The sequence below is a fragment of the Anolis sagrei genome, chromosome 3 (assembly GCF_037176765.1).
Source record: "Anolis sagrei isolate rAnoSag1 chromosome 3, rAnoSag1.mat, whole genome shotgun sequence".
In the NCBI taxonomy this organism is placed as follows: domain Eukaryota; kingdom Metazoa; phylum Chordata; class Lepidosauria; order Squamata; family Dactyloidae; genus Anolis; species Anolis sagrei.
Genome location: NC_090023.1, coordinates 217,373,825 through 217,398,586, shown reverse-complemented (window position 1 = coordinate 217,398,586; position 24,762 = coordinate 217,373,825). Strand labels below are relative to the sequence as shown.

The 24,762-nt window shown below is 39.6% G+C and overlaps 1 protein-coding gene across 2 annotated transcripts in view; it reads right to left on the bottom strand.

The window, feature by feature from the left end:
• LCOR (ligand dependent nuclear receptor corepressor) overlaps window positions 1–24,762 on the bottom strand; it is an 85,696-nt gene that overhangs the window by 52,889 nt on the left and 8,045 nt on the right. For both annotated transcript variants that reach the window (XM_060768237.2, XM_060768238.2), the window contains exons 2-3: window positions 5,792–5,857; window positions 5,320–5,399 (exon numbers count right to left, since the gene is read on the bottom strand). In XM_060768237.2, coding sequence (XP_060624220.2) covers window positions 5,320–5,399; window positions 5,792–5,857 — 146 coding nt within the window. The remainder of the gene's footprint in view (window positions 1–5,319; window positions 5,400–5,791; window positions 5,858–24,762) is intronic.

The following is a 24,762-nucleotide window of genomic DNA, read 5'->3' as shown; positions in this document are numbered from 1 at the left end:
TGGACAATTTTGCTGAAAAATACTATATATATATATATACACCCCAAGATGAAGGGCACAAGAAAAGAAGGGCACTTGGAAAGCCCATTCTCAACAGCAATTATATAATTAACTAGCTGTACCCGCCACGCATTGCTGTGACCAACCTTCCCTCCCTCTTTCTCTCCTTCTTTCCCTCTTTCCTTCCTTCCTTCTCTTTCTTTCCCTATCTCTTATCTTTCTTCCGTCTCTACCTGTTTCTTTCCTCCCTTTCTTTGCTCTTTGGTTACATCCTTCCTTCCCTATCTTTTGTTCCTTCTCTCCTTTCTTGCTTCTCTTTCCTTCTTTCCTTCTTTCCCTCCCTGCTTCTCTCCTTCCTTCCTTCCCTTTTTCCCTCCACTTGTTACTTCTTGACTGTCCCTTCCATTTAATATTGTATTTATCTCTTAGAAAGAAGGAAAGGAAGAAGGAAGGAAGGAGGGACAGGAAGGAAGGAAAAGAAAGGAGAGGCAGGAAGGGAGTGAGGCAGGAAGGAGGGGATGAAGAAAGGAGGGAGGGAAGGAAATGAGGGGGAAGGTAATGAAAGGGAAAGAAGGAGGAAAGGGAGGGAGGAAAAGAAGGAAATGAAGAAGGAAGGAGGGTTAGGAAGGAAGGAAAAGGAAGGGAGGGAGGGAAAGAAGGGAAGGAAGGGAAAAAAAGGAGGGACAGGAAGGGAGGAAGGAAGGAAAGAGAGAAAGGAGGGGGATGAAGGAAGGAGGGAGGGAAGAAAATGAAGGGGAAGGAAATGAAGAAAGGGAAAGGAGGAAAAGGAGGGAGGTAAAGAAGGAAAGGAAGAAGGGACAGGAAGGAAGGAAATGGGGAGGGAGGGAGGGAAGAGAAGGAAGGAAGGAGGAAGGAAGGAGGGGAAGAAAGGAGGGAGGGAAGGAAATGAAGCAAGGGAAAGAAGGAGGAAAGGGAGGGAGGAAGGAAAAGAAGGAAAAGGAAGGATGGACAGGAAGGAAGGGAAGGAGGGAAAGAAGGAAAGGAAGGAGAAGGAAGGAAGAAAAGGAAAGAAAGGAATGAAGGAAAGGGAGGAAAGAAGGGAAGGGAGGGAGAGAAGAAGGTCCTTCATTCAAGCACCGTGGACCTTCCTCCTCCCCCTCCCCCCCCCCCTTGCATGGATGCTCCGTAGATGCTCCGTTGCTGCTGCTTTCTCAGCAGGCTTTGAGGCGGCATGCGACGCGGCGGGGCTTGGACTGGGCGGGGCTTCGGCTTTGGGGAGGAGGAGTGAAGGAGCATGGAGGATGGGGGCGTGGCCTGTCCCCCTCCTCTCCCCCCCCCCCCCGCCTTTCCGTTCCCTTCCCAGCACTCGCCTCTTTTGCTTTGCTGCTCTCTCCTCCCGTCGGCTGGGGCTTTTTTTCCTGCCGAGGGAAGGCTGCATGGGCAAAGGGCTCCACGTAAGCTAACTTAGGCTCTCCGGCTTTGTGCGGCGAGGGAGGATGGGGGCGGGGCTTCGTGGAGGGAGCGTTGGCCGGCAGGCCATGTGCGCGCGCGGGGGAACTGGCGGCTGGCCGCCTTTGCGCATGCTCAGTTGTTTTGTCGTTTTGTGGATGTGTTGTTTTGTTGTTCTTAATTCTGATTCTGTTTCTTTGTACCTAGTGGGTTAAGGAAGGTGCATGGGAATTTTGGTTGATTTCTGTTGGGGGGTTTTTGAGTTTTGCTTCCCCGTTGGACGCCACTTCGGATTTTATATATATAGATTTGATTTTTATTAAGGCAGCAACCATTTCTGGTTACACTACAAAAATATAGTTGTCCAGCAACAAACACAAACACCAAAGCTCCAGGTCAATGAAAACCTCAACCTCCTTGCATCTTAACCCTAGGTTAAGATGCAAGGAGGGATAGCTTACCAGTTTTAAAGATACCCACAAATTCTTCTAGAATATTGATTAACATAAAAAAATACTAGAACATCAGTAGAAATAATCACAACCAGGAAATCCTTACACTCACATAGATCTCAGCATATAGCAGTGAAGTAATCTGAAATCTTAGATAACAAATTCATGTACAACAAGCACCATTTAAATTTTGCTTGGGAGGTCCTTTTGTATCCTTCACCTACCACGACAGGGTAGACTGTCTGTAATATGAAATAGGTTCTTCTATATAGAAGCTACCCAACTGTGAAACACTTTCTCCAATTATGTTGGTCTGGACCCTTCTCTGTTTAGTTTAAGCAAAGTTAGTTTTGAATAATTACGAAGGAATTCACCTTGCTTCCTGTTCTTAAAGGATTGCTTTCCTGTGTGTACTAAATTTTTAAAATGTTTTAAATTTAAAAATTATCATAAGGGCCGTTTAGGCTAGAAGGTGATTCAAAACTTATTTTATCATTTATATACAGTGCATCTGTTCTATTTTCACAGTGAAGATAAGGGAGAAATATACTCATATTACTAACTTAAAGCAAAATATTATGGACAGCCCAATTATTTTAAACCAGTCCAGGTCTAACACATTGCTATGAATCCTGCTAGTAATACCAACAAGAGTAGAACCTATGAATCAATTATTCAAGGTTGAGATAACACTTATGTAAATCACAGTGTTCATGGGGCTACCTACAGGATTCAAATCAATGAATCTATTCATGATATTGGGCACTTATAAAATATAGAAAAATATGAAAAAAATCTTATCAGAGAGCACAGATTCATGTAATTAGGAGTTGGAAGGGGTCACCATAAGTATAAAACATTAGTTATAGATTTAAAATTAAATCAAAGATCTACAAGAACAACCCCTATGATCACTTGCTATCTCAGTGGTTCTCAACCTGGGGGTCAGGACCCCTGGAGGGGTTGCGAGGGGTTTTTAGAGGGGTCGCCAAAGACCATCAGAAAACACAACATTTTCTGTTGGTCATGGGGGTTCTGTGTGGGAAGTTTCTCCCAATTCTATCATTGGTGTGGTTCATAATTCTCTTGATTGTAGGTGAACTATAAATCCCAGCAACTACAACTCCCAAATGTCAAGGACTATTTTCACCAAACTCCACCAGTGTTCATATTTGGGCATATTCATGCCAAGTTTGGTCCAGATCCATCATTGTTTGAGTCCACAGTGCTCTCTGGATGTAGGTGAACTACAACTCCAAAGCTCAAGGTCAATGTCCACCAAACCCTTCCAGTATTTTCTGTTGGCCATGGGAGTTCTGTGTGCCAAGTTTGCTTCAATTCCATCATTGGTGGAGTAAAGCATGCTCTTTTATTGTAGGTGAACTATAAATCCCAGCAACTACAACTCCCAAATGACAAAATTAATCCACCCAACCCCACCAGTATTCAAATTTGGTCCAGTGATGAAAATACATCCTGCATATCAGATATTTACACAATAACAGTAGCAAAGTTGCAGATATGAAGTAGCAATAACAATAATTTTTTGCTTGTGGGTCACCACAACATGAGGAACTATATTAAGGGGTCGTGACATTAAGAAGGTTGAGAACCACTGTGCTATCTGATAAAATTGAAAAAGGCACTGTACAAGTAGAAGTAGCAATACCGGCTTAGCTTTGACAACTGTGGATCAGATTGAACATTCCACATACTTCCTTACATGTTAGATGTATGCCCAGTTCTTAGGCATGTCATGAGAGTTTGTGTACATCTACACATGGGTCATTTTGCAGTGAATTTGGGCATGAAATTGTTGACTTGGAAGAGACCACAAGCGCCTTCCAGAAATACATAATCAAATACAGGAATGCATAATCAAAGCACTCCAACAGATGGACATCCTGCCCCAATTTAAAAACGCTGGAGAAAAAGACTTCATGACACCAAAGCAGTGCATTCCACTGGTGAAGATCCCAATGTTTAAGCAGGATTTCCTTAACCACACAAAGGTTCACACAGCATGGCACATAACCAGACTGATTTTGTCACGATTCTTTGCGATCTAATACTGTATATAGCTTTAGACACAATACAGGTAACATACAGCCAAGCAAATATTGCAATTTTTTTGTCTGATAAATAGAATGAAGGAACATGATACCCTAATACAGAAGAAAGTTGGAAAATTGTTTTTTTAATAAACTGTAAGTTACACGCTTATTGGCAATGTTTCTGTGCTCATCTCGGAATCCAAACTTCATTTTGAAACTCCTCCTATATATATATATTAGTTTTAACAAGATATGGCTTGCTGTGTACATTCTGATTAAATAATTTACTTTCCTATTGGGACATTTCATTTCTACTTCATTTTCCATTCATTTGCATATAAAAAGAACAAACTATAGCTTAAAAGTGAGCTAAGAAACAAAATTCTCAATACCTCCAGTGTGACAAAGAGAGAGGGGAACTGCAGTTTCATATCTAATTTCCACTCCCTCAAAAAGATTCAATGCATATTGCATTTTATAAATGCTTTATGCACTCTGTATTCCTATAAACCAAAAGGCAATCAACTCTCAATTCATATAGACAATATGGATTCTGAATGAATGTAAGGAAAAACAATTTGTTAAGAGTTTAATGAGACAACGAGAGCAACAAGTGGAGCACTACATCTACACTTAAAATTAGGAATAGTGCATTTCCACAAAGTACCTTGTTATTGTTACAAATTGCAATCTGTTTTCAAAACAGCAATGTAAATTAAACTCCAATTGATGTTGGAAAGTGAATGCCGCTGCAGCATATCATGAACTGATTAAGAACTGTGCAGGGATTATTTAAAGACAATCTGAAAAACTTTAGAGTATGATCAATAGTTACCATGTCTAAAAAGGGCAGAATACTTTTGCAACCTACAATACATTGTGGCTTTGTGGTCTACCCCAAAACCTAAAAGCTGTCAGAACAACTGGAAGGTGCCATTGTAAGCAGTTCCCAGCTACTACTGCATGGACTAAAAGCAGAAGAATGGCAAATACTGTAACACCTATTTCATTTACCAATGAGACAACCTCATACCAGACAGGGTAAAAAAAGAGACCTCCATAAAGTGATGACATAGGAAAATCACTATGTATAGAAATCACTGGCAAGAGTTGTATGCTTGGCTTGCATAGTTCATATTCTGTGAACTTCACAGCTGGTTAGCCACTGAAAGCATTTAGTGCCATTTGCCTCTGGATTCAGCAAGAGATTGAACTCCTTATCAAAATAAATTCCTCTAAAAATCAAAATAATAAAATTATCACCTCTACCACCCAGTTAACTTGTTTTTCATTTATCCAGTGTCCTTTTACCTTCAGGAAACAGATATTTGTTCCCATGCCTATTTCCCATTCACCAAAAATAAAACCAGATCAAAATCTCTGGAAAAGAACGTATTTGTTACCTTCACTTTTTCTCTTCTCAAACAGCAGAAAAGACAATTTTCATCAAAAGACCAATCAGAGACACCTTCAGGCTCAAAGTCTGTGAATAAGAAGAACAAAAAAACTTTACACCTATAAAGATCACAATATGTGCATGGCTAAAAACCATTCCAAATATATTACTAGCTTTATAAAACAGTTGCGGCAATTTAAGAACTGCAACTTTGAGTTCTGTCATTCTTTTAATATCCACAATATTACAAAAGTGTAATCTTCACCTACACACAAAGCAGATTTTCCTAAGCAACACCAAAACCACTGCCAGTTACGCTCATTAGTAATTTTAGCCAATATGAAACTAACTGTGAGCATTGCCTGGGGGAAGGGAAGAAAGCACAAATCACCAAGGTAACATACATTTTCTAGAGGCAGAGCAGAGCTTGATTCTGTCATTAGAAATGCAGATCAAGGCAAAAAAGGAAGATATAATACCTTTAAACAAACTCAGATCTTTTAGTAATTCGGATCCAAACAGCCCTTCTAGAATACTTTCAAATCCTAAAAGCAAAGAAAGAATGGTCAGTTTTCTGGATTTGACATGTTGCTGCCAGAATATTGACAAGAATTCTACATGTATCTGCTCCTAGAATAAATCTGCACGTTTTTTTTATCTTGAGATTTTCTGACACAACCAGTTATTTTAAGATTTAAATTATTGTGATAATGTAATATGTAGTCTGAAAATGAAGAACTGTTTAATGTAATGGAAGTATTTTTTTTTAAATAACCAAGCCACTGACTTTAGGTTATGAACACAACAGTTGTAGATTTTTAATTTTTCCAACAGAATCCACTCTCAAGCCTTAGAATTTCTCACTAAGGAACAAACTGTGTAATAAAATATAGAGTGAACATATTATGCATAAGCACAATTACTATTCAGATGATTTTTTTGTGCTCTTTTAAGAGTCCTAGGATTTTCTATTTAAAAGATTAGCCTTCTCCCCAATTATTGCCACTATTTGTAAATGTAAATTTGATGTTAATCTGAATCATGCCTTGCAGCTAAAGATATGGCAGAAGTAGTTAAACATTTCTCAGAATATAAGCAAAAGCAAGTAACGGGACCATTTTTGGAATAGAATTATGAATTCTACTGAACAATTTACTATAAAACATAAGGGACATGTTTTGAGGTTCTGGACAATAGTCTCCGTTTATACTTTCCACATGCAGAATATTTCAAACACAATTAAGACATAAAATATTAAAAAGAGAAAATGGGTACAGATGTTTTTAGAGCTATATAATATAATACACCAACAGTCAATTCTGTCAAGGTTTGTATTTTCTCACAAATAAGGAAGTGTGACAGTGGTAAGCTGAAAAACCCTGCCTTCAACTGTAAAGTATAAACAAAACCCATTTTCAAATTTTGCAGAATTGTTTTTATTCCCTATGAGGTGCAACACCACGAAAGAACTTTCTTCATTTAATTTTGCTAAGGTTTTGAGTGCTACAATGAAACAAAAGAAATGAAAATGGCAATCTAGTAACAGAACTATATTTACATCAAGATAATTGCTTGTGTGAGAAGGAAAAAACACAGCAAAGCCAAAAAGAAATTATTGAGGAATGGCAGACAAAATGGAAAAGCACCCATGGAATGGCACCCATGAACAAGTATGGTAAAGCATAGCATTTTGGGATGAGAACAGCATCATAAACCTTAAAGTACATTACCTAAGTTTTAACAAACATTTTGAATCCTTACAGATTCCACCCCCTCCCCAAAAAAGAGATGTTTAGAACAGAAAAAAAAAAACAGATGGGAAAAAATCCTAGCATCTATCTGTGCAACAGAACTTCACGTTACTATTACTACCACTACTACTTCCTTTTCTTCTATTATTTACATATCATCATCAACAACAACACAAATATAATCTAAAACTGCTGCTGCTGCCTTGGAAATGAAGATTTGGAGGGGAAAGCAGGAACAGGGAAGATATTAAATATCTCATTAAGTATCTATTTTTAAAAGATACTTCCTCAAAAATGGCAATTCTTTATTTAAGATTTTATTTTTGAAGTTCCGGGGTTCAGTTGTACATCTGTAAGCAATATGTAGCAAGCATTTAGATTTCAAGTACTGACATTTACATTCAAAGCATTTAGCTCTATGCAGCACCAGCTCCTTAAAAAGCCCTGAAAGCTTTTAAAATACTCATGAAAGTAATTGTCAATAATTTGTGTCCTACACAGTTTGCCATGCATTCAATACTCAATTCACAATGCCTGTTAATTGAGTTACACAGTCTGGACAGTACAATCTCACCTTGCTTGTTTCACTATTCTCACCAATGGTAATGCCACCAGTGCTTTTTAAAAAAAATTAAATATTAGATTTAACAGTCGCATAGCAACAGCAGAAAAGCTTATAGGCAACAGTAAGAAACCAAATAAGAAAAGCATATATTCAAAATTATTTTAAAAACCTAGAAGAATTGTTATAGAACCCAACATGGAACAAAAAGCTGCAGCATAACAAAAGAATCTGAATTGCCATTTTATATTTAATCATCAAAAAGTCTAGGAAAAGAATGTATACATGCAAATAATCCCATGAATAGATCTTTAAAAATCCAGCCTTGATTATTTATTTCCTATTAGTCTCAGAAACTAAAAAGAACATTATTTTCTCCACTAATATAGTCTTTCTGCCTTGTGTTTGGCAGATGACATTTTCTTTTAGATTTCAAAGGGAAAGATTTAACATGGCTGTCTTTGTTAAATTCCTGTATTCATAGGTTCATCATCCACATACATTTTTGGTCATTTACAGCTGATAATAGAATTACTAGTAGAAAAATGACAGGCATAGGAGAGAAACTTTAAGTGTCCAAGGTTCTTTTACTTTTTTACGAACTTTGCAGAAAATTTTAGGTAACTTACAAGGCAAAACTTAGTTGATTATATTGGAATTATTAATGATATTGGTTCTGTTGGACCAAGGGGTCCAACAGAACCAATAGGTGAATGCATCTCTACCCATCCAGTTCCCAATTCCAATAATCAACCAAGGTGACATAAATCTCTATATCACAAACTGAGCTGAAGCCAGACTGAATTGTATATGTGTGTGTGCATACGGATTCTCAAGTCGCCTGTCGCCTGATGGTGATCCCGTAAATTCCTCAGGGTTTTTTTTTAGCAGAATACAGTATAACCCATGTATCTTCAGATCTGTTCCAAGACCCCTTGTGGATACTTGAAATAAGAAATAATAATGAACTCTATATTTTGACTATATTTGTGCTGGAAGCATAATATAGAATTGCATCAGAGGACCACACTGCTTGGGAGGGGTTTTTTTGGAGAACTGGTAAGTGAAACCGTAGATATTGTACTTGGAGGTGATTTTTGCCAGCTCCTTCCTCAAATGTGCAGCCCTCCAGATGTTTGGGCTTCTAACTCCCAGAAGCCCTAACAAGCTTGTCCAATAGCCAGGAACTCTGTGAATTGAAGTTCAAAACACCTGGAGGGGCACAAGTTTGGCACCGCTGGCCTACAATATCTGATATTGCTTGATGGTTCCCATCCAAGTCATAATGTAGGATGATTCTGCCTATCTTAGTGTCTTTATCATATTTAGGCCATCTGCACTGAATCAGATAATTCATTTAATTCAGAAACATAAAAAAGCAGTTAATATGTGATACAGAACATCAAGGAGCAATGTGTCACAATCAGCTTCTTGAATTGTGCCTCACATGGATCTATAGTCCAGTGGAGTTGTAATAATAAAGTTACATTCTCCTTGTAACTAACCCTGGTCAACTGTCTAGCTGCAGCTTTTGAAACCAGCTGAAGTTTATGACAGCTTTTGAAATCCAACATGTAGATCACATCATAGTATTCAAATGGAATGCTAACTAAAGCACATTTCAAACAGATCAGCCATCTTCAAGAATGGCACACTACATTTAACTGTCCAAAAACACTCCCAGCCCCTGCAGAAATGTGGTCAACTCGGGGTGCTGAATCCAGAGTTGTGTATACTGAAATTTGGTATCTTCAGCACAGGTCAAATACATATTCCCTGGTGTGCATTGCCTCACCAGGAGCACATCTGTCTTGAGTAGATTACGATATGCTTAATCCAATCCATTATTGATGAGACAGGTTTAGAACTGAAACTGCTTCTCCAGATTTTCTAAATTCAAATGGAAAGTAGAAGTTAAATTCAGGATCATACTGACGATACCAGAATTTAAAATCCCAACTTCTTCCAGGATGAAAGACAAATTAGATCTCCACAAACTAACTGCCAAATCATTACACAGGATATTTTCAATGCTACCCTCTGGGCTCATCACTCCAGGAAGGAACAAAGCCACTGTGAAACAGCCAAGAAAGATGGTCAATGCAACTGTAAGCTTCCAAGGGGTCCAACAGAACCAATAGGTGAATGCATCTCTACCCATCCAGTTCCCAATTCCAATAATCAACCAAGGTGACATAAATCTCTGTATCACAAACTGAGCTGAAGCCAGACTGAATTGTATATGTGTGTGTGCATACGGATTCTCAAGTCGCCTGTCGCCTGATGGTGATCCCGTAAATTCCTCAGGGTTTTTTTGAGCAGAATACAGTATAACCCATGTATCTTCAGATCTGTTCCAAGACCCCTTGTGGATACTTGAAATAAGAAATAATAATGAACTGTATATTTTGACTATATTTGTGCTGGAAGCATAATATAGAATTGCATCAGAGGACCACACTACTTGGGAGGGGTATTTTTTGGAGAACTGGTAAGTGAAACCGTAGATATTGTACTTGGAGGTGATTTTTGCCAGCTCCTTCCTCAAATGTGCAGCCCTCCAGATGTTTGGGCTTCTAACTCCCAGAAGCCCTAACAAGCTTGTCCAATAGCCAGGAACTCTGTGAATTGAAGTTCAAAACACCTGGAGGGGCACAAGTTTGGCACCGCTGGCCTACAATATCTGATATTGCTTGATGGTTCCCATCCAAGTCATAATGTAGGATGATTCTGCCTATCTTAGTGTCTTTATCATATTTAGGCCATCTGCACTGAATCAGATAATTCATTTAATTCAGGAATCACTGGGGTTTGGACAAAGTGAACAGTTAGAACTTCAAAGGTATACCAGGGAGGAGGGGTATTTGAAAAAGAATATATTACTCCATATACCGGGTCCTAGAGAAGTGCACTTGGAAAGGACCAGATGCAGGGCTTTTTCTATTTCTGCCCCTGCCTTGTGGAATTCCTTGCGGCCCTATATGAGAGCCATGCGTGACTTAGGGCCTTTTACTCTCGCACTTAAGACCTGGCTTTTTACTAGAGCATTCGATCTCTGTTAATTTTTAATTTGTGTATGTATGTATTTTATTTTTTATAATTTAGCTGTAAATCACCTAGAGCATTCTCGGATGGAGGGCGATTAATAAGTTATTAAATGATGATGAGGATGATGATGATGATGATGATGATGATATTAGAAATGCTGGACCTCCTGTACAGAAGCACTAGCCACCTACCTTCCATTTTTTTAAAAGCTAGGAAGGGTCAGCTCTAGTAGACACAACTTTCACCTCTCCATGGATTCCCTCCATATCTTCAAGCAGTACACATAGAAATACACTCATTATCTGACTTTTTCATGAAACTTTAAATAAGGTATAGAAACCATGTAGCCTTCAAGATATTACTGATTCCCATTATTCACCATAGACTACATTGTCTACAGCTGCTAGGATTTTGTAATCAAACAATGTCTGCAAGGCAGAATGATTCCGGGTCCTTCCATAAAAGATGACAAATGTGTTATGATGCAGGTTTTTATGAACTACAGTCCAATTCTGAGGCATGAAGCAGACTTGCATGTTGCAGAGCTGGTATGTACACACCCCTACAGGAGAGCAGGATCATAAACAGCAAGATGAAAATAAAACACACGTACACACAGTAAAAATTGCACTGCAGCTCAATGGCTGCGGCATCTAAAGAGACATTTATGCTAACATAAGCATCCTAGCATTCAGAAACCAACATTCTTGAGTTTACAAAAAAAAAAATCTCCCTAGTGAATGTTTATTTACAAACCAGCATAAGGGATGATTTATAAAGCACTTGTTCTCTAACTACACAGAAAAGGGGAGAGGTAAGAGAACAGTTAAACTGAATTACCAGGAAAAATCCGATGATATATCTAAAAGGAGTGCTAGAAAAGTGTGGGGGGGGGGGGGGGACTGAGGTGGGAAGGGAAGAAGGTGTTGTCCCTCTCGGCCAAGGAGAGAAAAGCCTGGGGTCGCCTCCTCTTCTTCTCCCCCATCCCCAGAAGGGGGACCTGGAAAGCAGGGAGAGGAATGGAAGCAGGGAGGCAGCTGCTTGATTGTGGGGGCTCTCCTCCACACTTCCATTCCCCTCCCCACTTTCCAGGTCTCCCTTCTGGGAGGCAGGAGGGAGAGAGGAGGCAACCCCAGGTAAGCTGATGGATCGCGGAAGGGAAATGGAAGCACTGAGGAGACTCCCCCTCCCGCAATTCACCAGCTGCCTACCTGCCTAGATAGCCAGCTGGAGAAGGAGGAGGAGGAAGACAAGAAATGGCAGAAGCACCCTTTCTCCTCTTCTTCCTCCTCTTCCTTCTTTTTTTTAAAAAGACATTTTATTAAATTTTATATAAAATACAACAAAAGAGTGAGAACAATAAGGTATAGAAAAGTAAAGAAAAAAGAGAGAGGGAAAGGCCAATAAAGAAAGAAGTAAAAAAGATATCCTAAATAAAACCCTACAAATAATAATAATAATAATAATAAACTACAAGAATACATCCACACACAAAAAATATAGAAAAAAATAAAAAGAAAAGAAAAAAAGAAAAAAGTGACTTCCATTCCATCTTCTTGGATAAAATATTCTTATTATTCAAAAATATAAAAAAATTATTAAAGATAATAAAATCCTCCTCTTCCTTCTTGATAATCAATTGGAGGAGGAGAAAGAAGTAGAGGAGGAGATGGGGTGTTGCTGCCGTTTCTTCTCTTCTTCCTCTTCGATGGCCAGTTGGAGAAGAAGGAGGAGGAGGAAGAGGAGAAAGCAGCAGCGGCCCTTCTCCTCTTCCTCCTCCTCCTTCCTCCAACTGGCCATCAAAGAAGAAGAGGAGGAAGAAGAGAAGAAATGGCAGCAACACCCCTTCTCCTCTTCTTCCTCCTCCTCCTCCTCGATGGCCAGCTGGAGCAGGAGGAGGAAGAAGAGGAGAAGGGGCGCTGCTGCCTGGGCAGCCTCGGAAGACGACTGCTCCAGCTCCCAGAGCAGACATTGCTGCTGGACCGGCCCTGCGTGAGCTGCCTGCCAGAAGCCAAAGCCAGGAAGGCAGAGTGGAGAAAGGGAGCCCAGCTCTGCTTCTTCCTCCTCCCCAGTCTCCTGCTCCTCCTCCTTCAAACACCGGTGCCCAGCTCTCCCCCCGGGCCTGACGACGCCCATTTATCCGGCCCTTTCTTGCTGCCCTTGGGAGGGGCGACCCTTCAGGGCACAGAGGCCCAGCGCATCCGGCGGGCCAGATAAATGCCCCGGGGAGGGGGGCAGGTCTGGCCCGCGGGCCATAGTTTGAGGACCCTTGATCTAGGGCATTTTACATATTGTAAGTATATTTTATACACATAACATCCATGTAGTGATTTATACATAGTTGATATCCATATTCATGAGTTTGACGCCAACTGAATTATTTCAAGTATTTGCCAACATCCATCCTCAACTTCTGCACTCCATCCTGAAATCCAAGGCCTCCACACAGCCTCTGTGAGCGTGAAGAGTCGCTTGACTACATGTAGGGAGTGAGGCTCCCCCCCCCCCCACTTTTGCTACATGTTGCCTTTGCCTTGGTCCACAGCGTCTTGCTATTCCTCCGTGTCTCTTTTTCCACTTGCCTGCCTGCCTTTCCTCTCTCTGGGTAATCAGGGTGCAGCGGGGGGGGGGGGGGGGGGGTCTACAGAACAGCTAGAGAATGGGTGGAAAGGCCATGGTGGGCGGGGGGCGGGCAGTCCTTCTCCTTCCTCTTTCTATATTTGCCTGCTTTCTTACCCTTGTTGCCTTTTTCACTGTCTATCTGCCTATCATCAATTTCTGGAAATAGCAAATGAAATGTCCTTTCTATTTTCTTTGAAGAAGGGGCTGGCTACTCTGTGATTTTTGGGAAACAATTAGCTAGGGCACTTACTTTTGCTCTTCATTCCCCAAAAGAGACCTTGCTTCCCACCTACTCATTGCGGCTTCCCTGCCTATCACCCAGTTATGCTCCTGGACTCTTCTGCTGCTAATAGCATTTTCCCTTGCGCCTCAGTTGTAGGAGAGAGGCAGGAAGGATGCGTGAGCCCCCTGAAGAACACCCTGGTAGTGGTGACCCCTCATCTCCCTTCCCCGGCTTCTCATCATTCCCGAGTGTCCTGGATTTATCCATAGATTTTCCACACTTGCAGGGGTCCTCCACCCTTAAACCCTGCAAATGTGGAGGGCCAACTGCATAATTCACTAGGTACACTGCCACATACACCAAACAAAATTCCACAAAACACATACTCATTATATAGCATGAACATATACATAGTACACCTTTCATGTATAAATGAAGCAAATTTTCATTTCATTTTTGTTACAAAGCTAAACCTAGAAATGTGCAGGTGCTGCCTGGATAAATCTGAGTAGCCAGGAGTTATAGAGTAAATTTCAATCCATAAGGAACACAAAGCTTCAGCACTAAGGAGATATTCTTATCTTTTTAATTACTAACAAAGTAAAAAATAAATTCTACAAAAGAGTAAAAATTGCACAATTATGAAAAAGAAACCATACAACATTCTCCATTATTAATCTATACATATTACCGATTTTTTCTGCTGCCACATTTGGATTTTTTTTACCTGTGTGTAAGCAGCCCTGACAATCTAACCACAGTAATAGAAAACCAGTTGTGCTTCTAGAGATAAAAGATCACTGTTCCCCTTATTAAAAGTACAGTGAACCATGCTAATTATAACATTTTATAAAGAAATATGTTCAAAAGTTTCACTGATATTATTTCACCTTTATAAATAACCCTCAAAGTAAATCTGTATTATTAATACTATTATTATGGCTGGATGGTCAAGATTGAAAGAATGCAGTTTGCCTCTTAGTAATTCCTGAAAGAGGTGAGATTTGAATAAGGGACGTCCTGATTTGTAGCTCTGTCTCTTAACCACGATACTATCCCAGTCCTCTGCTGACATCATGTAATAACTATATACCTCAATGCAAGAACATAACTGACAAAGATGAACCAAATCTGCAGATGCCAGGTAATCATTGCCTCTACCTTCACATGAAGTGGTAATTGCTCTGGCAGTCTGTCTCTTAATCTTCTAAAGGATTTGGAGGGGGTGGGGAACATAAGAACAGCACATCCTTTGGCTTTATGTATTGCAAGCTTTAATCTACCTAATTGCAAATGCTTTCCTCTCACTTTCTCAAGCATTCTCAAGAGTACAACATATATTTAATAGCAACAGCATGCAACTAACAAACTATTTGAGCAAGAAACATCAGTTCTTTTGTCATGATCACACAAATAGCTGCATAGAATTTAAACCAATATTCCAGCACTTCCATAATTGGTAAGACTCTGGAAATACATGTGGTTTTAGCTTTGAATACATTTTTAATCGGTTTTAAGGGATTTAACTTAATTTTTAATTAATAGCATTGATGTTTAATTCTATTTTAATGTTTGTATATTTTTGCATTTTAAATAGTATTCTAATGCTTTTAATGTAATACTCCTTTGCAGAGAGAAAAAAGTGAAGTATAAATAAACATAATAATAATAAGGCATATTTTTAAGATTTTTTTTTAAAAAAAACCCAATAGTCTGGGCAGCTTTGCAGACAATAGTAAAAATTGTCTTTTGAACAAAATTACTTTCTCATTTGTAAAAAAAAGTCTTACATTAAAATCAATAATAAGACATCAAGGAATCTAAAGTAAAATGCAAGTCAAAGGCCTCTTCCTCTTTCATCACAATTTTGTCTATGGCCCCCTTTCCGTACTTAGAATTAAAGCAAACTCTTGATGGAAATGTATGTATTTGTTACAATCTTAGAGTGCCAATATCATTAAGCATTAAGTATCATTAAGAAAAGAAAACATAATTTCCTTTCAGAAGAAAACAATGTAAGATTGGCCAGGGCAGCTCTGGGTCACCTGGAATCCATGGCAAAAAAAACCCCACTAGTATTTCAAGAATTCAACATTTCTGTTATTGTTGTATGTCAGTCAACCTTGACATATGGGAACCCTACCTTAGAATTTTCTTGGCAAGATGTATTCAGAAATTGTTTTGCCTTGCTTTTATCTTGGACTGAAAAATGTGAGTTGCTCAAGGTCTTTCAGAGTCTCTGTCCAACACTCAAACACACCGGTTCTCATTTTTCCTCTTTTACATCACATTTTATTATTTAGGGTCTATCAGATTTGGCCAGCCTTGCTAGTCAAAAATTGTCGACATCAGGTTGCCTTGTCCTAATTACTTGAAAGAGACAAGCACCTGCTTAACAGCAAAATACCTCCCCAATAGATCACGAAGGACAGATAGAAAAGAACAGTTCTTCTTTAGGTCCTCTGTCAACCAGAATATGATAGAAAAAATTTCCTCTGTGCCATCTTTCCTTCTTTACTTTGTTTTTAACCAAAGAGGTGGATAACCTACATAAATTTAGAGACCACATACTTTCTCCGCTGTGCACACCCCAGACACCACAACACTTCTCAATGTCTTCTATCACAAAGCCCCTAATAGACAATACAGGGAAAGACGGAGAGGACATTCTGCTACATTTCCCCCTAGAGAAGAACCCCTTGACAAAATTGGAAGTGAAAAAAGTCACTTGTAGGTATGAAAGACACCACCCCAGCTCAAGAAGAGGCAACTCAATAAAATTGCCCCTTGTCCCCTAGCGCATTTGGGGTGGTATTAACCATTTTGGTGGACAGAATTGTTTGTAAAACTATGAGGGTGGGAGCACACAAAGACAACCTTAGCCAGCTAACTCTTTGCCCACCCCAGGAAGGTCAGGTGACTACCCCGACCCCAGGAAGGTCAGGTGACTAGTGGCTAAATAAGAGTTCTCATTAACTATCTTTGCTGCAGAAAAAAGAAGTATTTATGCTTCTACTATGCTGAACTACACCATCACCAAGCAGTAGCTGAAACACACATTCTTACCTTTCTTATATGAAAGAGAAGATGGAGCAGGCATGAGCAAACTTTGGTCCTTCAGGTGGTAGGCTGTCAGGAATTGTGTGAGTTGAAGAACAAAACACCTGAAGGACTGAAGTTTACCCATACCTGAGCTGGAACATGCTAACTGTAGCTGCTGCTCAACAGTCAACTGAGATCGCTTATGTCAAGAAACAGCTGAATGAGACTCCTCCCCATCTCTTTTTCCTGCTAGAAAGAGGTTGAAATGTAATGATTACCAGATGCTAGATGAGAGCCAGGAAGCCCCAGGAACAAGAGTGAGCATGAAGCTATGTCTGACGGACCATTGTTGAGCTACTCGTGAATCTTTCTAGAAACAGCCAGAAGTAGCACAGATATTTTTTCCCAATTGCTTTAACAAAAAGGAAATAAGAGGTAGGTAAAAATAAAGTGTATCACAACTCTAAGGGATGCAAGGTGATAGTGAATTAAAAGCTTATTGATACAGGATGATTTTCATTTCATTTAAAGAAGCTAAGTATCCCTATGTTCCCCTGAACATTAATAACTACTCACCAGTCTCTAACCTTCCTTTTCTGGGCAAGATAATTGAGAAAACAATTACCCTCAAACTCCAGGCAGTCTTAGATAACACACACTTCCCTGATGCATTTCATCTGTCTTCAAACTAGAATTTAGAGTTGGGACTGCTATGGTTGCTTTAGTGGATAATCTCATTCTTAACCCTGATAGGAGTGTGTCCCTGTTGGTGCTTCAAGATCTCTCAACAATGTTTGATATCATTGACCATGATATCCTTCTGGAATGCCTAGAAGGGCTGGAAATCAGAGGCACTGTGTTGTAATGGTGCCTCTCAAATTCTAGATGGTGGTGCTTAGGGATAGCTGCTCTCTGAAAGAATGCCCGGAGGAGGCAATGGGCTGGATGAGGAAAAACAAATGAAACTGAATCCAGATAAGACAGAGGTGTTTGCCATCAAGGATCCTAACCTACAGCCTCATCACATTGGGGTTTAAATTGCCCCTTTTGCCTCTTTTGGAAAGGGCGAGTGCCATCAGACGACAGTGGCTGGGCCCCACCCCCATTCTTTCTGAAGGGGAGAAGAAGTATCGCAAGATGCTTCCCCTGCTACCAGAGGGAGGAAAGTGTATTTTGGGTAGCTCTGATGGAGCTAGCCACATTTTGTTGCAATTTCCTCCATCTTATTGGAGAAAAGGGCAATGTGCGTTACCACCCTTTCATCCATATGATGGGGACAGGGCACCAACACACCCTCTCCCATCCCTACTATGTGATGGGGGAAGGAGGAAGGGTGCGTGGGGTGCCATGGGGTACCACAAGGCACCCCATATGCCTGCCCTTTCGACAGCAACTGCCCACAAAATGGCACAGCCTCAGAGGCCATGTGAAGAGGTCCCTAGGGATGGAGGTGTGTCAACCAGTTCTGGATAGGATGATAATTCCCCCTGTTTTCGCAGCTGGGAGTGCTCCTGATCAATCTCTCCAAATGTCAGCCAAGGTAGATTAAATGATCAGGAATACAGTCAGGAATGATTACTACCAGCTTCAGCTAATGCGCCAGCTGTGCCCCTTCCAGAATCGGAAGGCCTAAAGACGGTGGCACATGCATTGGTAAGCTCAAGGTTAGACTTCAGCAATGCGCTGTACATTGGGTTACATCTGTCAGAACTTGACCCATCTCTTCAGGCAGGCCTACCCAGTCAACTTTAAATCATGGGTTTTTAATTTGAATTCTATTGCTGCCATATGTTGATTTTTCTACCTTGCGTTTGGTATATGTTTTTTATAATGGTGTGTTTTTATCAATATATTTTATTGTATGTATTTTATGTTCATGTTTTGACTTTGTTGCACCCTGCCTCGAGTTGTTAGGAGAGGCGGGCAACAATTACTATTATTATTAAACACCTGAAGGTTTAGGTAATCCACACAAATTATCCTTCAACTAACACATCTAGAACTTCAATTTCCTAGCAACTCCTAGGACATGTAGAAATGATTTTATAAAATAAATAAAAAGAGAGATGGAGGATGGAAACCATGGTCTGATAAGAACTGAGAGCATAGTGAAAAGTTTGAAATGTCTATGGAATGCCACAGCTTGTAAAAAAAGGTAAAGAAATATCAAGTTAGAGGTAACACATTATATTCCCTGCTAGTTCTATAGCTATGCTTGCTCTCATCTCTCAGTTTGGCATGAACTTTCATTCTAGTTTTTCTCTAAAACCAATGAAATGCACAAATAAGATGATGATATTTCACACAATGGGGGTATGATGATATTTCACACCATGATATATCTACCATAGAAGTGAGTACTGAACATAAGTAGAGACTAATTCACAATTATCCCTCCATCAGTGGTATCAACAACCTTCAAGCTTTTGAAACAGAACATGTAAGATTGCTCACAACAAACCAACTAGCCTGCTCCAAATGTAAACACGTACAATATTGTACACAGTTAGCCTCATTGTGAACAGAAACTACACACTTACCACTACAGGGCAAATATAATAACAGCATTTTTAACCAATGAAGTTGGTTTTTCATTTAACCAATGAAGGGATGAAGTTTGATTTTGGCTGCTGTCAACACAACAAATTATGCTAACAATTGATTTGAGAACCATCACTAGTTGGAAAAAAAAATTGGTGCACTGGGTTGGACAAGGCAATCAAAAAGTCAAGAGCAATCTGAGTAACAAACATAAGTCATTGTCTATGGAGATAAGATTTTACTCGGCTTGAGATCTCATTCCCATGGTGCATTCTATATGCAAACTGCATGTCTAACAAAAAACAAAAGTATATCCTGGGAGACTGGATTGGATCCCTCTGTATTTTTTCAAGGTCTAAAAAGAGTTTGTTGTGATGCCCACTTTTAGTGACTTTAAGCAGACTTTAAGTCACCTTTTTGCACCAATTTTCTTAATTCATTGTATACACACAGAAACATACACACAGACCTGTAAAAAAGGAAAGCAGTCAGGGAGGAGAGAACTGGAAGTAATTTTCCCTCCTGTTGCAAAGCCCTCACAGGCACATGAGAACCTGAAAAGAAGAACCAAATACGATAACTAGAAAAAGCTTATAAAATATTTTGATCCCCTTGTATTTTTTATTTAGACAAATTGGTGAACATGTGGAGAACCTTAACTCCAAACATGCTTCTCTTCAAACTTTGCCCCTGATCTTGTTTCACTTCACCTCCTTTCCCCAATCTGATGATAGATAGATAGATAGATAGATAGATAGATAGATAGATATGAAGGAGATGAAGCAGAACAAAATCAGGAATAGACAAATTGCATGGAACAGATAAACTAACTTTTTAAGTTCAGCTGAAAATGTTAGTTTTATGTTGACTAAAAGGATACACTGATCAAGGAAGAAGATGCCAACTACTTCAATCACAAAAATCAAAAAGACTGTCTAACAGAGTTCACACCAAATCTACAAATCAATCATTGCAGTTTGACTCAAAAGTGAGAGAACAAGGGATACAATGTTACTCAGAATAGAAAAATGTATAAAAGATTCAAGTCAACACTTTAAAATGAATCACCACAAGAAGAAAAAAGGGGGGGTCTTTCATATCCTAGTACATGCTATGCCTGCACTACTTTTAAAATGCATTTCTCCATTCTAGGCCTCATCTTGTTTTCTGGTTTCCCAACTCAATCCTATCCCTTCCTATTTTTGCAAAGTCCTACAACTAACCTACCCTATTTTCCGACGTACTAGACGACTTTTTAAGCTTGGAAAATCTTATGAAAAGTCTGGGATCATCCAGTACGCTGGGTATAAATTAAAATAATAATAATTAAAAGAATAGAATCCAATCTCCCTTAGTGGTGCGGCCTGAGGAGGGAGGGAGGGAGGAGGAGGACGGAGGGAAGGAGGGAGGGCATGGGGAGGAGTGGCAGGCCTAATTGCCACGGAGACCGGCTGGGGGTTATGACCCGCTGGGCTTTTCTTGCGGCCCCCGCTGCTCTCCTTTCAAGGACCTCCTCCGCCCTTGTCACTCACCTTCTCTGAAGGCCACTGGGCTTGCCTAGGCCCAAGAAGTGCCTCTGGACAACAACTTCCAGCAGCCCTGGGTGGCAACGTGCCTTGGATATGTTCGCTGAGGCATGCTGGGAGCCATAGTTCCCTGATTCCTACTGCTCCCATAATGCCTCAGCGAGAACATCCAAGGCACACCGCCACCCAGGGCTGCTGGAAGTCGTTATCCGGAGGTGCAAGGAACCGTGTCTTGGATGTGCTCACTGAGGCATTCTGGGAGCAGTAGTTCCCTGACTCCTATGCCTCCCTGCCTCAGGGAGTACATCCAAGGCCCACCGCCGCTCGGGGCTGCTGGGAGTCGTCATCCGGAGGCACTTCCTTGGGCCTAGGCAAGCCCAGTGGCCTTTGGAGGAGGTGAGCAGTGAGGGCGGAGGAGGTCCTTGAAAGGAGAACAGCGGGGGCTGCGGGGACACAGTGTTGGAACAGGGATAATCTTAAATGGCGAATATATCCCTAACTCTATATTTTATCTTTAAAAGTTGAGAATCGTCTTATACCCCCAGTCGCCTTATATGCCAGAAAATACGGTACTATAACCTCTTTTCCATATCTCTTTTTTCTTCCATTATAATCTCTGCTTTTTTCAACCAATGTTCAAACATGTCACAGCTTCTTTCAATTCCTACTACCACATTTCATCTTATTTTCTTTTTATCTTCTTTCCCCACACATCTATCTTAGCCCATATAATATTTCACTTTCTCCAATCTTACAAAGTGAATTATTTGCAATTAGGGTATTTTACAGCAGGTTAACTGAGAACTATGCTATAGAGTTGCACATATATGTCCACTGTACAATAATAATTCCCTTCCCACCATCAAAAACAAGCTCATATAAAGTAGAAGAAAAAAGAGCAAAGGTACACACAATTCAACTATAAAAAATCAGATATGAAGTTAATCTATGATTTTGGGCCCCCAATATTTTGACAAGCATAGTGGTACAATTGAAATATACTATAAATTCCGGTGGCACTCATAATTTCCTACACTGTATTACTATTGCCAATTAAACCAAATAGTTTAATTAAACAGTTTTAATTCAACCTCCCACTGGCCTATCTGAATTTATGGTCTAAAGGTGAATTACTCTTAGGATATATGACATTTCAGGTTTAAAACTCAGGTGTATCCTGGTCAAAGATTTTGGAAAGAGAATTATACATTTTGGGAAGATACGCTAAAGCTCAGTGGGATATCATGCAAAGAACTGTGTTCAATCATTGGCATCTCTTGCTGAAAGGTAACAAGCAACAGTGCCCAGAAAAAAATAGTGTTTGATTTTGGAAAATCATTATTAATAAGCTTGATGGACCAATGATCAGTTAGACACAAGGAAAGAAGGCTCAGTGGGGTGAATGTGTTGTCCTGCACACAGCTCTCGGGGAGGCCCCACAGGAAACTTCCTGTGTTGGGGTGAAAGAATCTGCTGGTGTTTTCACCCCAGTTGGGAACAGGGCCAGCGCAGTGTGATGTCCAGCGCAGGTCTCCATCCCCCAGACGAGGTGAAAGCATCCTAGGAAGCTTATTTCACATAGTCGAATGAGGTCATAAGTCAGGCTCATAAGTAGATAACTGTCTACAGCTAAACAGCCAAGTGGCAAAAAGTACAGCAGCCCTTCCCTGTCTCACCAGCCTATCATAATGGCTTCCTCATCCGACTGAATTGCATCCCCCTATTCCTATCAAGATGCTTAATTTTTTTTTAGTCTGAGCTCTGTGTAGCTTTCTGCATAATTACTTTTGCTTTCACTTCAACTGTTAAGAATATAGAGGATGGGCACCCAGAAACAAGCAAACCCTGACAGATCATTGGCAGGGTTGATTTTACTATATATGAGCAAATGGAACAGTCTTATCATTTACCTCTCCTTCCAGAAAATATCTGCACTTATAGCAATATAAACTATCCATGAAATCATATTTTAAGCAAGTTACAGCTTTCCTATTTAAGAAGAGGATATTCAATTTTGGATTACATGGCTATTTTAAAACCATATACAAATAACAGAAAGCACAGTGTATCACGTTAATGTTTTAGATACTGAATCTCAATAGATTTAAATAATTTCAGCTATTATTCATTTCATTCTTTCCTTTATTTAAACCTAGTCATCTAACAAATTTTAGATACTATAACCACATCTTCTTCTAAAAACCGAGTAACTAAAAGCAGATTCCTAAGTACATTCGAAATGTTTTTAATTAAAATACTCAATTTCCTTAACTTCACTCAATAATGGGAATAGACACTAGTTAGTGCTTCCAAGAATCTATCATATCTTAATTAATTAGGAGTCCAGCTTTTGGCACACATTTTGAACATCCCAGCCAAACTTTACAGAAGCACTATAAATTTGCTTTCTCCATTGCTGGCATCTTGCGTTTATAGAGTGCCATGGTAGCCAAATGTAGCCAAATCCCCAATGTACAAATAGTTACTGGCAACATAATAAAGGAAGGAAAATAGTTTAAGTATACTAACATCCTAGTCTTGGGGCATCCAGTCAAGCTACGCAAAGAGATGTTTTTGTCCCTTGCATACTCCCAAATGTGGAAGTAGGATCAGAAACTGGATCTGGAAGAAAGGGTAAACAGCATGTTAGTTAAAGTCACAGATGGCACTACATTGGGTAATGCTGCAAACATTAGCAGGAACAAGGGTATAAATGGTTTTAGGAAGAAAGGAAAATGAACCATACTTCAGGAAGGCGACAATGACATACAATGAAATTCCAACACATAGTAAAAATGCTCAAACAGAAGAGATGAAACTCCAAGAATGCAAGACATAAAAAACTATGTAAAAAACTATAAAGCTTTAGAGCCACATGAATATATTCATTTTACTGTACTAAGTAAAACTTCTCTGAACAGGAAGGTTATTATCGTATTTCATTCACTCTTACAAAACTGCTAGCACTAAAAAGAAAGTTTGTCTGTGAAACAGCTTAAATGAGGCTACAATATTGAAGACACCAAAATTAAGGTTTACCCTTGTTAAGGCTAACACTGAGTTTAGTCCAGAGGTCCTCAAACTAAGGCCTGGGGGCCAAGATACGACCTTCAATGGTCATTTACCCGGCCCTCGCTTAGGGTCAACCTAAGTCTGAAACGACTTGAAAGCAAACAATAACAACAACAACAATCCTATCTCATCAGCCAAAAGCAGGTCCACACTTTCCATTGAAATACACATAAGTTTATATTTGTTAAAATTGTTCTTCATTCTAATTATTGTATTGTTTTAAAGTGTTTTTTGCACTACAAATAAGATATGTGCAGTGTGCATAGGGATTCATCCATGTTTTGTTTCAAATTATAATCCGGCCCTCCAACAGTTTGAGGGACTGTGACCTGGCCCTCTGTTTAAAAAGTTTGTGGACCCCTGGTTTAGTCATTAGTTTTCCCTAAGCACGCTTTTTAAGACTTAGTTTCAACAGTAAACAGTGTTATGTTCATATTCTGCACTTCTCTTCTGTTCTGTTATTCGCCTTGAGTTCCTTTGGGGAGATAAGGCGGAATATAAATAAAAGTTTTATTATTATAACACTAGACAGAATACATTCCAGTACATAGGAGCTTAAAAACCATGTCTCTGGCTTCAACTTTGAATACAGTAAAACAAATTAGAATGAGAACAAACTATGGTAAGGGTCACCTTACAAAGATATTATACAAGCAGATGTGATTGGGAAAGATTTGAAACATGATGTTGTGATGAACAGAAAGGTTTAGAAGTGATAATGGAAGATGACATAAAGGAAATGAGAAGAGAAGGGGAAATTAGGAGTGAAAGAAACATAAGAAAAGTGGTAAGGAAGGAAAAGACACATAACCCCTTTAGAAACATAATTAGAAAATGCATTTGTCCTATTATTTATATTTTGTTTCAAGAACGAAAGGGGGACTGGATATTAAAGTCTGTATTTTTCTACCTAGATCTCTGGTCAGTTATCAGAAGCCAATCCTTTCTAAGATAGGGTTCTTGGCCAGAATAACAAATTATGTTCAGTATTACTATTGAAAAATGCAGTTTAACTATCTCACTATGAAAAATCTAATATATTTATGAAAACGTATCTGCACAA